The sequence below is a fragment of the Choloepus didactylus genome, chromosome 7 (assembly GCF_015220235.1).
Source record: "Choloepus didactylus isolate mChoDid1 chromosome 7, mChoDid1.pri, whole genome shotgun sequence".
In the NCBI taxonomy this organism is placed as follows: domain Eukaryota; kingdom Metazoa; phylum Chordata; class Mammalia; order Pilosa; family Megalonychidae; genus Choloepus; species Choloepus didactylus.
The window spans coordinates 106,357,595-106,370,816 of NC_051313.1; the positions used below are offsets into that span (position 1 = coordinate 106,357,595).

Consider the following 13,222-nt stretch of genomic DNA (forward strand, 5'->3'; position numbering starts at 1 on the left):
TTCCAGTCTACTATAAACTAGTAATCAAATTTATTAGATTAGTATCTAAATTATGAGTACATAAGCTAGAAAAGCCAGATCTACTTTCTTTTTTTAGAAAATCACTTGATTTCATACACTTGATATCAGTTTTGAGAGTTTAGTTTGCTTATATTTTGGTTCTGATTTTTGGCTGTATTTTCAGTAGCTGAAATTGTCAAGTAGCAGGTTAAAATTTATTTGTAAATCCTTTGTTTAGGGCTGAATCTGTTCTTGCACTGAAACATGGATTTCAGTTAGGTGTACTGGATTAGTTCAGTATGCAAAACTTTTTTTTTTAAACCAATTTTAAAAATATCTGAAATAGTGCTTATTTTCAACTATGCCTAATTATCATTTATACCATTTTGAAGTACGTGACCACTGGCTGGGGGTAGGGAAGCTTGGGATGGGAAGTAGTGAAGCTTGAGGTGAGTGGTGAAGGTTTGTAATGGCAACTGTGGAATGAAGGAGAGAAAACCAACTAGGAATATGCTTGGTATTGCCTAGTGATGTCAAGGACTTAGCTGGGGTTAGTCAGTTTAAAGGCACTAACAGCAAAGCTGTATAATTTTCTGTAGGAGTGCTAAGCTTTGGGGGCATAGGGCTACAATCCAGAGATTACTGGATTGATTTAGGGATTTGAAGGGCAGATGTGGCAAAAAGATATTGAAGTCTGAGATGTTGGAGGGGTTGAATTTAATAGAATGAATAGGAAATTCTGTTCACAGTGGGATAGTATCATTTAGGAGGATAACCTCCATGAAGTTGCTGAAGTTGAGAAGAGGTTGAAAGTCTTCAAAATAGAAGAGGTAGGAAATAGCAGCATGGGTAATCTGTCTTCATACTCTTTATCCATATTAGAAATGTGAATTACTGCTTTATTTTGGCCTTCCCTTGATTTCTTAAGCATATTTACATCATGATTCAGTTTATTTTTCTTCTTTATTGCTAATTTTATAACTAAAATTTTACCAATCCCATTATTCTTTTATCTTTGGTTTCTTCTTCATCTTAGCTGGATGAAAAACATTTTTAAGTGTAAAGTTCTATATTTAGAGTATCTTTGATTTACTTGAAACCTGTCCCCTGCTTCCTTAGAGAATTGTGATATATATGCAATGTCTGGTTGTGGAAGGAAGAATGGTCTGATGGAGTCATGGAAATATGAATGAATCCCATTAGTTCTGTTTTTTGATATTGCTGTAAGACCTTTATTATTTATAAAGTTTGAATAACAATATCCGTCTGTCAAGTTTTTTATGGGGAGTGCATTAGATTATGTATGTAAAACAATTACATATGAGATAGCAGGTGTTTGGTGCAGACTTCTATATAAATTGTCTATGCCTTTTATATTAGTTTAACTTTATAGAATTTCAGGTAGACTTGAACCTCTGCATATTCTTAAAGGACTACTTACTTACCTACCTTCTTTCAGGAACAAAGGAATCTGATTGGGTAGTCTTTAAACATTCTTTAGGCCAACCTTTTTATTCATTCATGACAAAACTGAAGAGCAGAAAGATGAGGTGAATTGCCCTAGGATGTGACTGATTAGAGATTACATACTATATACTTGGTCTTCTAAATATCAGCCCTGTGTCTTTTCCCAGTTTCTCTCTGCTGTAAAAGTTAGTTCCCCCACTTTTGTTTTTTAACTGCTGGCATTTATTAAATTCTTTGTTTTACTTTTATATTTGAGATGTTGCTACAATATTGGACTCACTTTAACGTGGTGAGTATGATATATACTTGAAGTGTTTTCATTAATTCAGAGCATAACTTTGTGTACCTTAATTATTAATATTATAAATCGCTTTGAAAATGTAGTCTTCATTCGTTTAGACACTACTGAGATGTCTAAATTTCTTGATTAGGACCTAGCTTTTAGCTGATAAAAGAGCTTATTCTTGAAAATGTTTGTTGCTCTTAGGTTTCTCAAGCTTCCTTTAAAAGACACAGTGACCAAATTATCACATTTCAGCAGCCAGACATTTTTTTTTTGGCTAATTTTTCTTTGGTAGGAAGTTAGTTTTTTTTCTTTTTTTTTTTCTCATTTCAACTCCTAACATTTAGTCTAAAGCAGTTCTGCTCAGGGTAGCCAGTTGTTTTTGGTCTTCTGGGAGATAAGTAGCTTGAGTCAGAATTCCCTGCTTCCTTCGTTGAAAAAGTTTTGCTATGATAAAAGCTGAAGTAAATGGTGTGCATAGTGATGCAATTGTTTTACATTCTGGTGCAAACTCCTTATCTCATTGTGGGTTTGTAACAAACAGTTCCTAGATTAGCACCTGATGGCAGACCACATTTGATGTAGAGGATTATTGTATGCCAGTGCTTTTCACTCATTCATTCAAGGCTGTAGGATACAGCAATGAATAAAGCAAACAAAAAAATACCTAATCTCATGAGTTTACATTCTAATTCTATTAGAAATACTATTGTTACTTATTTCTCAGGAAAAATTTACTTTTGTTGTAGTAAACTATATTTTGGTAGTTTATGGTCTTGTGCACTAGAAATCTTTGACTTAATTATATGTATCTTTACACTTGGTGGTAATATTTCTTTTAATTACTGTTTAGGCTTAGATCCCCCCCCCCCCAGACTTATAAAACCTTTTGAAAAAGGTTTGAAAAAGTAATTTTCATTTTGAATCACCTTCCAGTTTTATTTGAAATTAGTGTTTCTGAAGCAAAGACTTTTTTTTATCTAGAAGGAGATGTAGGAATTAATTTCCAATAAAAGAGAACAGTGATAACATGAATTAGTTAAGCAACATGTGTGCATGGAGTAATTTAAGCAATCATTTTCTGGTTGCCTTTTTTATATTGCTGACAGCCTGTTTGTCAGACTTAGAGTACTTTAGAGGTTATGCTGAAATATTAGTATTTTAATGAAGAAATTAAAAGACTGGCAAATTAAATTGATGAAAATCATTGAAACAGCCTATGACTTAAAAATGTAAATCACTAGTGCAGTGGTTCTCAAACTTTAGTGTGTGTTAGAATCAACTAATGGCCGTGTTACACCACAGACTGCTAGGCCTTACTCCCAGTCTTTCTGATTCAGTCAGTTTGGGGAGAGCCTTAAGAATTTGCATATCTAATAAATTCCCAGGTGAAGCTGATGCTGCTGGTCCAGGGACTACACTTTAAGAACCAGTGCTCCAATGTTATCTAGCAGTGTCCCCTGCTTTATCAATTAACAACTGATGTAAATTAATCAGAGTTGTAGCAGATAGTGATTTAAAGAAAACTCAGCAGGTAAACTAAAAGCCAAGGAAAAAACTTAACGATTTTTCTTAATCCTTATTTTAGTAGGGTGTTTAATGGAAGATTGAGGGACTAAATGTAGAGAATTACTGTGAGCCCATCTTTGTGATTTTAAACATAAAGTAGACTCAAATACTTGTGATTTTCCCTAAGTGTAGTTGTTCCTGGAAATACTAAATTCAAATTTGGATGCCCCTTGCATATTATAGGTAATAACATTTATAATCAGGAGCCCACTGGTTAAATAGAGGCAAAATTTTATGTTACCAATGGAAAGATATAAACCTCTTTCTGTTCTTAAATTCATTCATTAATAATTTACTGAGTATGTATGGTATGCAATGCACTGTTTATACTTTGTATTTACACAAATAAATAATTATAAATTGCGACAAAGGACTATGAAGGAAAAAGTAGAGGGTACTACATAATAGTGTAATGGAGGAACTTAATTTAGGGAAAGCCTCTCTAAGGAAGTTTATTTAAGTTGAAACCTGAAGGTAAGAGTTTCAGCTACACAAGGAGTTGTGTGAAGAGGAAATATTACCACCATCACTGAATAGGCACAGTACTCTAACATCATATACTATTTCATTTAAAAGCCCTGATAGTTGGATGATATCATACCCAGTTTTGGGTAAAGAAACTGAGGATTAGAGAAATTAAATAACTTTTCCAAAGTCAACCAGCCATTAAGTGGTAGAGCTGGAATTTCGTTTGCTTTTTCTTACTCCAGAGCCATGCTTTTAACTATTGTGTTATATTATGAAGATTTGAGAATATTTTCTTAATTATTAGATAACATGTTACCCTTCTATTTAATTTTTTTCTCATTTTGCATCAAGGCCCTGCTTTCAATGTGAAAACTTACACATTATACATAAAAGTAGGCCAGGTGGGGGGATTCACACATATATACATATACACATACCCACACAAGGACGTATTTATTTATATTTATATAATTTTAAATAACTTTTTTTGATTGTAAAGGTAACGCATGTTTATTTGAGAGGTTTTGTAATCTCTAGAAGATGAAAAGGCGGAACCCAGAGGTAACCGTATCGACATTATATTGACATTTTTTTTTCAGTCCTTCAGTATTTAAGCATTTATTATTTTTCTAAAATTCTAGTTGTATGTTACATACAAATCTGTTTATTATTATAGACATATAGTAGTTGGATGAAATATAAATCTGTTTTTGGAATACTGATCATTTTTTACACTATCTTTCACAGTATATTGACTTTAGTCTTCATGTAGTTAGTGGGAAGGAAGAAGTTTAATATTTCTCATGAAGTCAAATGAAAAGCATTCAGTTACAGTCATTTTTGAAAGTCAGATTTGGAAAATCGTTCTTTAACCTTGCTGTTCTGATAGAACAATGAAGTTTTTATAAGAAATGTCTGTAATCTCATTTCTGTTCTGTTTTTATCATTTTTAAGGATTGTAAATAACTTTAAGTTGACTTGCAGCTTACCTTTACTTCATGACTATTGTGCTGATAGTCACTAGTTTTATTATGCCATTACTTTGCATTTACTAATTTTCAATATCACGGGGAGTTATTTTTGATTTTTTTTTTTTTTTGGATACAGAGAAATAAATCATTTGGATTTCAGCCTTCTATTTGAAAAGACAATCCCACAGGATTATGTTTCTGTTGCTTTTGTAGACAGACTCCAAGGATGCTGGAAGAGATTTAAAATCTATGAACTGTAAGCCTTGCTGCATTTTATGTTTATTAAGTAATTTAAAGAAATATTGAAGATCAGATTTTGTTTTTATCAAACTTACATCTTGCCTTTAATGATATATGCCTATTCCTTTGGGTTCATTATGTGTCATAGTGATTTGTGTTGAGGTATTTCTTTTGTGAACAGCTACCACCAAAAGCTTTTAAATAACAGTTGCAGAACTTTAAATTTGTAACTCGAGAAACAAGGAAACACATCTGAAAAAAAAATCAGTATACTGTTCTGTAACAGTCATACATAAATCAGTGAAACAAAATTCATTTTAAAAGAACATGTTCTTTTATTGTTCACTGTAGCTTAAATTACAGCTTTTTTTCTAAGCTGTTGAATGTAAACTGAGTTTAGATATTAGTCAGATATCACATTGTTAGCACTTACACCTTAATATGATGTGTGCAAATAATTCTTTAGTCTTAAGTTCTTTCTTTGACAGTAAACACACTTATTTGTGAGATATTTTATTGAAATTGTCTCCAATTTTTAATCATATAAAATACCATCTTTCCTTTTTTTCATTTATAGAAAGTTATTTTAAATTATTTTTCCTGTATAGTATTTCATGGGCATGTCTTTTTTTTATGTTATCAAATCCTTTTCTAAATCTTTTTGCTTTTTTTATAGACATCTGTTTGTTCATTCATTCATCCCTCCATTTATTCTTATTCATTCACTCAAGAGATGTTTATTGAATGCCTACTATATGCCAGCATTTGGCAAGATGATGTGGGAAAAAAGTAAGGGGAGTAGATTGGAAATGGGAATTCTTCTGTACCTGTGCTGTTAATACTATGCAGTATGAGTTTTATATGTTTTATCTCCTGCTGTCACCACCACAATGAGAAAAGTTTTACTATTTCCATTTTACATATGAAGATTTAGGTTCAGAGAAAGACCAAGGATTTGCATGGAGAACATAGTTTATAAATGGCAGAGCTAGGATTTGACCCCAGGAATGTCTGATTTTATACAATCTCTATGTAGAAGACAGATAAAGTAGATATACTTTTTGTCTTCTTAGAATGTGTACTTTCATTTGCTGTAGCCCTGTGCTTTATGAAGAAGACTGAGGGGCTGCTCGAGACTACCTTCTCACTTTCAGCCAGAGAGGCCTTTTTAAAATGTTTTATTTATTTGGCTTTCTCTCAGCATTTCTTGTGAAAAATGGATTGTAAAGTTAAAAGAGTCACTGGTCTAGTAGAACAGCAAATGTGTACATATATATATTTATAAGTGTATATATATGTGTGTGTGTGTAGATATGTATTTATAAGTGTGTGTATATATATATATATATTTATGTCGATAGTCTCCTACACAGTAGAAAGTGAGACAGAATGGCAGGTGGTAGATGGTGATAAACATTCTAAAATAGTTAAAGATACGTTACTGTGGGAATACAGAAGTAGGCAAGAGGATTTTCTGTTTGGAGGATGAAAGCTTGTGAAAATCATGCCACTTGAGCTCTGCCTTCAAGGATAAGTATTATTTGGTACTGTAGGAAATGGGAGTAGGGGTAGTGAGGGTAGGGTGGGACCTTGAAACAAAGGAAACAGCATGATCAAAGCCCTAGAGTCAAGGATGAGGCATATGGGGTAAACAGTTCAATTTGTCTGGAGATAAATTTGATTGTAGTAAATACAGATAAAATTGTTGATTGGTAAAAGGATGTGGCAAGCTTTAAATATGGACTAAGGAGTTTAGTCTTTTCCATAGTCAATAGTATACCTTCAAGAAGTGTTCGGAAAGATAATTATGTGTGTTGATACTGATTAAAAAGGATTGATTATAAACAGCATGTAAAATGTATTGGTGATGGGAAGAACTATTGTCTAGGTGAGAGGTAATGGCAGTGGGAATGAAGAATAAGAAACAAATTTTAAGTAATACTGCAAAGACTAGATTGTTAGATTTTGGGGACTGATGGGATTAGTGGATTACACACCAAAGATGACTTCAAGGTTCCTATTCTGGAGGAATGGGAAGCTGATGGTACCATTAAGCTGTGAGTTTGAGTATTGAGTTTTATTATTTATATCTTAGCTGATTCCAAAAAGATTTGAACAGTCTAACATAGTTTTTTGTAATAGAATAGGATAGGAAAAACAAAGGACATCAGGGTGAAGCTTAAAAGGAGTAGGGCTACAAAATTAATCCAGCTGGTAAAACTGCAGAGATAACATGCAATAAAGTCCCTCTCTGGTTGCTGAGATAGAGCCAAAGATTTTTATACTATACTGTCTAAAAATAAACTAGATTCACAGTCCTATGAAATAACACATAGCACTTATTACTTATTAAATCATTTTTGGTACTGAGGCCAGAGAGAATTTTATCCCATGGAACCCATAAAACACTTTATTGTGTAGACAACAGTAACATCAACTTTATCTCTACAATAAATATAATGTTGAGTGTTCAACTGAATCTTATAACATCTTTGACTTGAAACTGAGGAAATAGCACTAGTAAGTAAAAGTAAATTTTTTTAAAAAGAGACCAACGGAAATTCTGATTTCAAGATTAGTTGTTTTCAAATTGTGCTTACTAGAAGCATGGGGTTTTCACCATTGGCCTCCAGACCTCCCTTCTGTTGTTCCCACATTAATCAAAGCAGCTCTACCTTTGCTCTTTTATAGATTGGGTTTGATTTTATAATTTGGTGTTTGATAAGAGAGTTCCACAGCTTAAGAAGGTTTGAAATCACCAATATACAGCAGTGGTTTCCAGAGTGGAGTTCAGGAAGAAAATATTAAGAGTTGTATTTATACATCTTTTTTATACTCTAAAGATTTCTATTTTCCTGAGTAATTTATAAGATAAATTATGTTAGAATGGCAATAGATATATATGTTTTATTAATAAATATATATACAGTGGTGGTAGTTACATGTATTTTTTTTTACTGATGGGGTCCATGATAAAAAGGTGAGACTCACTGAGCTACAAGAAATAAAGTAATTATTAGATTTTTTTTTTTTATATAATATTATTTCACAGAGTTCAGTCTTTGAAACTAGTTGATCTTCAGAAGATTTCAAAGTTTTATTCTCTGGAAAAAAAATGACCAACGGATATCCTGCATTGTCATTTAAAGGGACAACCATATTCTTTTACAATTAAACAGAAGTTTAAACTTTTGTTTTTTAATAGTACTAAATTGTAATAACTTACATTTGATATACTTGATTTTTTTATAAGTGCTTTGACATCTTTTATCTCATTTACATTTAAAACATCCATGTGAGGCAGGGCAGGTGGATAGTTTTCCCACTGTTTCACAGATGAGAAAACTAGGGCATGGGGAGTTGATGTTATTTTTCTCCAACACATGTAGGAACTTTCTCCCGTTCTGTGCCTTTATCACCATCTTGTTACCTCTTATCACTGTCCTGATGGTGCTTTCTTAAAACATGGATAGAATAGATACAGCAGAAACATAAAATTTGAAAAAGCCAGAGGAAGTATTAATATAGTTCAGTAATGGTACGTGATTAAATTGAAGGTCAGAAAAGCTAAGTGTTTTGCCTCCTTATACCATGATAGCTCTGTAACAAAATTTTAGATCTTCTCACTTACAGTTTATTTCTTTAAAAGTCATACCATACCAAAAAGAATGGAGGTAATTTGCAGAGTTTGGAGAAAACCAGGAAAACGAAATGAAGTAAGGGAAAATCAAGAGGAATAATTTATTAAGACTTTGACCTGTGACTAGAATTAATGTCTTTCACTTTGACTTTCTGATTTCCTGGCTATCACATTTTTTATTTTTAAGTTTGTTTCCTTTGTAGAATATCTATTAGATATTTGGGTGCCCGGTGCAGATAGATTTTGGCCATGAGGAACATTTTAACATACAGCCCTTTTTTTTTTTTTTTTTTTTACATAAATCAGTTTACTGGATTCTGATTCTACTGAGAATGGAGCCTTTTTTAAACATACAAGAATGAGAGCTTGACTTTAGAGAACAGTATATTGCAACTACTGAACCATCCTGCTTATATATAGTCCTTTATACTTCAGGCATTTAAAAAAAAAAAAACCTCTACCTTCCATTTGTTTTATTTTCTCCTTTGCCTTAGTTGAGTCTTGGCTAATTGCATTCTTTATTTCTGAATTGGCCTTTCTGTTTCTCTTTGTCTTAAAGGTAGGCTCACCTTTCAAATTCAGATTTCTTTTGCTGAAAACTTAAGAGTGATGTGCTGATTTACACAACTTTTTCTCCAGAAGTTGACATGCTTTTCTTAATTTTTAATGGATTTTAGATTTGTTTAAGCACATATTTCTCTGGGCTCTTAATAGTTATATTGGTGTGCCTATCGTAAAGCAATTATAAAGTGCTTATTTGAGTATTGCACTAAAATAGGTGATTTTCAGAGAAAAATAATCTCCAGGGCTGTCTACTCAAAGCTTAGAACCTAAGGCAGTGCTCATATGGACCATGAATGAAGAGAAGGTTCAGATAGGAGAATGAAAAGAATAAATAAGTGCGTGAATGGACAACAAAGTATATTATTTTCAGCTAAGGGCCAATCTGTTTTAAAGATGCGGAACAAGAATATGTGCATAGGTAAGAGGAAACTTAGGAATGCAAATAAGGGCATTCATAACTATGAGAAATAAAAGAAAGTTGAAAGTTCTGCTTAAAGCAGCCTAAGATCCTTTCAGAAGAGATAAACCTGAAGAAGCTCTATAGTGATCTAACTCTTAGCATACTACTGAATCTGGCAGATGTTCTTTTCCCTTGGTGTATCTACTGCATATCACCTTTCATTTATCTAAATAAGGCAATTGGAAGTATCCTGTTTGGCCTGACAGTTTTCGTATATAGCAGTTGTCTTTCATATTTCCTGTTTTATTTACTCAGAAATCATGGAGAAGATCAAAGGCAAGAATAGGTACCTGTGATTGTGAAATGTTTTACCAGTAAAAAATTAGTATAGAATATCAAGGATGGGAATCCTTGGCAAAAAAAGTCTGTAGACTGTCAACTTACAGCCTCTGCTGGCTATGATTTTAGAATGAGTTAATAAAGGGATGATTTGTGAGCACCTAGAAGGTGATTTCTAGGGACCAAATGGTTTTACTCAGTAGCAGCCATTCTTCACAAACCCTTTGCTGTGACAGGGCTATGAGATAACTGTTTCAGGAATGTGGGGCAGACGTAGGATTTTTAAACACTAGCAGGGTATTTGATAAGTCTGTGATGAGACATCAGTGACAAGATGGAGAAATATAGCTAGTAGCTAGTTAATACAGTTGTTCAGCTTACTAATTTATAGCACCTCAAATTATTGAAGACTTAATGGTTTTACAACAGGGAGTTAGGTACCACAGGACCCTGTCTCTTGTTCAATCCTTGTGATTAAATTGAGGTGTGACATGAGAGCTATCTTTCAGTTAGAAAAGTTGCTGTTTGGAAGTAGATTTAGGTTAGACTCCTCTGTCAGTCTCTTAGGAGTCCCTCAGAATTAGGAATTAGGTGTAAACTACAGGGAAACTGCTCTACATTCAGAATTAGAAAGAACTGTGGAATAGAGATGAAGAGGACAACTTGAGGGAGCTGGTAATAAATACAGAAGTTGTACATCCCCTTAGTTAGGATGTGGTTTTGAGCAGGGCTTTTCAAACTTTGTTTTTCCTGGGGATCTTGTTAAAGTGAAGATTCTTATTTAGAAGGTCTGGAATGGGGTCTGAGATTCTGCATTTTTAACAAGCTTTCAGATGCTGCTGGCTGCTGATCTGTGGACCACATAGCTGGTTTTAGATTCTTAAGAGAATTTAACGATTGGAAAATTGAGAACTGATTTTGTCCAACCTGGTATAGGTACTTTATATGTATTACCTGATTTAATTTTCACAGAAAACTTCAAGGTAGTTGGTAATATTTTTACAGATGAGGAAATTGCAACACAGGAGCTTAAGTAGCTTGCTGAATGTTATATGATACTTGGTGTAACTGGGATTTAAACTTAAAGGGTATCAAAACCTTTGCTATATCTGTCATGTTTCCATGACATTCTATGGTTTTTTGAAAATAATTCTGCCACTTAAAATAGTTTATAGTTGGAGGAATTTGCTCTTTCTTACAGCTTAAACATAAGAAAAAAAATTGTCCCCTGCACCAGATTTGTTGGATGAGTTCAGGGAAAAAAAAGCTTTTTAAACAGAGCGTATTATCAACTAAATTTTAAAAACTGTGATAAGTGTTTATTTTTTTAGTTGAAAAATATTGACAAGTTTAAAAAAATGAAAGAGTCTTCTGTAATCCTACTATCTAAACACAATTATTACCGTTTTGAGTTCCTCACATTTATATAAAACCCCTATTAATTAAAAAATTGAGATTGTTTTAATTTATTATCCTAGCCCCCCGCCCCCAAAGCACAACTTTAATAATGACAGAGACTGAATTCTTTCCATTTACACCCTTTCTCTTGTTCCTCATAAATGTTGGCAACATCACCATTCTTCCTATGCTGCAATCTTATTTTTCTTATTCTTTGCCTATCCCAATTAATTCTACTGCCAAATTCTTCTGTGGGTTTCTTTGTAGTATCTCTTTGCCTTGCCCATGATTTTCATATCCAGGCTTAATGTTTTTAATTAGATTAATGACTACTTTATGGAATCACCATGTTATCTTAAATTTATTCTGTTTTTCATTGGTTGACTGTTCTCACCATGTTTTAGTGGCTTCTCGTGAAACAAGTGTGAACATTTCTGGAGTTTAAAGGCAATAATTATCTTACCCTATTAGCTTTATTTCTAAACAGACCTTTTTCTAAATTCTTGCCTCCGTTCCCAGGTTAGGGTACCAGAATCTGAGAACTTGTAGTCATATCGCAACCATAGGTACACTACATTTTGCCCCTTTCTGTGCTTTCCTTCTTTTACCTTGAGTCTTACCCTGTTGTGTAAGACAACACAATGCAATAGTTTTACCTTACTCCTAAAAAAAGTTTTTCCTCATCTACTAAGTTACCAAGACAAACTTAACGTTCAGTCTTTTTCCCTTTATCTTTTCAATTAAAACTAACATGAAAATTTATATATTGTCTCCTTTTCTAAAATGTGTGATTTTATATTTGCCTATGTATTTGCTCAATTCTAATAGCTTATTCTATTTAGACTTTAAGTTGTTGGCTTGAAGATTAAAACATTACTATCAAATAAATATGGGTGCAGAATGATTGGAGAAGTCTGTTGACATTTGTAGATCCTCAGGCAACTTTTTTCTTTTCCTTAGTTCTTTATTCTTTGCTCCTCAGGGAACAACTCACCTACCCACTATCGCCTGGTTAGGGCCTCTTTTTTTCAGTGGATCCGTGTAGACTGAGAAATATAATCTGACTGCTTGATTCCTGCTCTCTGCCAGAAAAAAAGCAGCTAGAGCTCTGTGGTGGCTCTCTAAGAATTTTTGTTTTGAGTGATAATGGAGAAGTGCTTGTGGAGGAAATTGGGGCAAATATTAATGTGAAAGATTTACTCCTTTGGTAGGCAAAGAAAGAGAAACATACCCTTATTAATGGATTTTTAGGAATATCAGAGGTGAAGAGAATTAGTTTTAAGATATCATTAGAAGTTTAGGCTTAGAAATTGATTGTCTTGGCCACTTAGCATCAGTGTGGCGTATAGACCCTTCTAGGTGGAATGCTGAGACCATGACATAGGCAATCTTACAGATAGTACAGTAAGCAGGATAGGACTCCAGATCTGATACCAAAGCTTATGATTGTAACCACCCCTTTTTTACTTGTATAAGTAAGGAGGATTGTAAATTCTTTTTGTTTAGTTTAAAAGTTTAATTTTTAACTCCTAAAATGAGCTATTTTCATATCACTTAGTTTGTACTGTGTGGTATGAACATTGACTAAAATTGTTGATTATAATGATTGATTAAGCATTATCTAGTTCATTGGAACTTTTGTTTCCTGATCAAATCTGACCTAAATCTTACCCCTTGGTATAATCTAAAGTTTTATTTTATCTTCATCTTTTTGATTCTCACAGATCAGTATTACTTAAGGATAGGCTTTGGGTAAATTTCAAGACTCAAATTATCTCAGTTTAACAAATTTAGAGTAATTATGTTTTTGGGAGCTAACACTTCTACAGTGAAATTGAGGACTAGGAAGTAACTTCATTGAGGCCATGTGTAATACCATAGGG

At 33.2% G+C, this 13,222-nt stretch overlaps 2 protein-coding genes across 9 annotated transcripts in view; one reads left to right on the forward strand and one right to left on the reverse strand.

Annotated features, from left to right (window-relative positions):
- The window catches only part of RUNX2 (RUNX family transcription factor 2), a 230,296-nt gene that overhangs the window by 205,531 nt on the left and 11,543 nt on the right, over window positions 1–13,222 (reverse strand). The gene's annotated exons all lie outside the window — the stretch shown is intronic.
- Window positions 1–13,222, forward strand: part of SUPT3H (SPT3 homolog, SAGA and STAGA complex component) — a 618,339-nt gene that overhangs the window by 25,509 nt on the left and 579,608 nt on the right. For 6 of the 7 annotated variants that reach the window (XR_005217888.1, XM_037843148.1, XM_037843147.1 and 3 more), the window contains exon 3: window positions 4,895–5,014. The exons of the other annotated variant lie outside the window; for it this stretch is intronic. Coding sequence is in view for 5 of the 6 variants with exons in the window: in XM_037843148.1 (XP_037699076.1) it covers window positions 4,895–5,014 (120 nt within the window). In the remaining variant the exon portion in view is untranslated. The remainder of the gene's footprint in view (window positions 1–4,894; window positions 5,015–13,222) is intronic. 7 annotated transcript variants of the gene reach the window in all.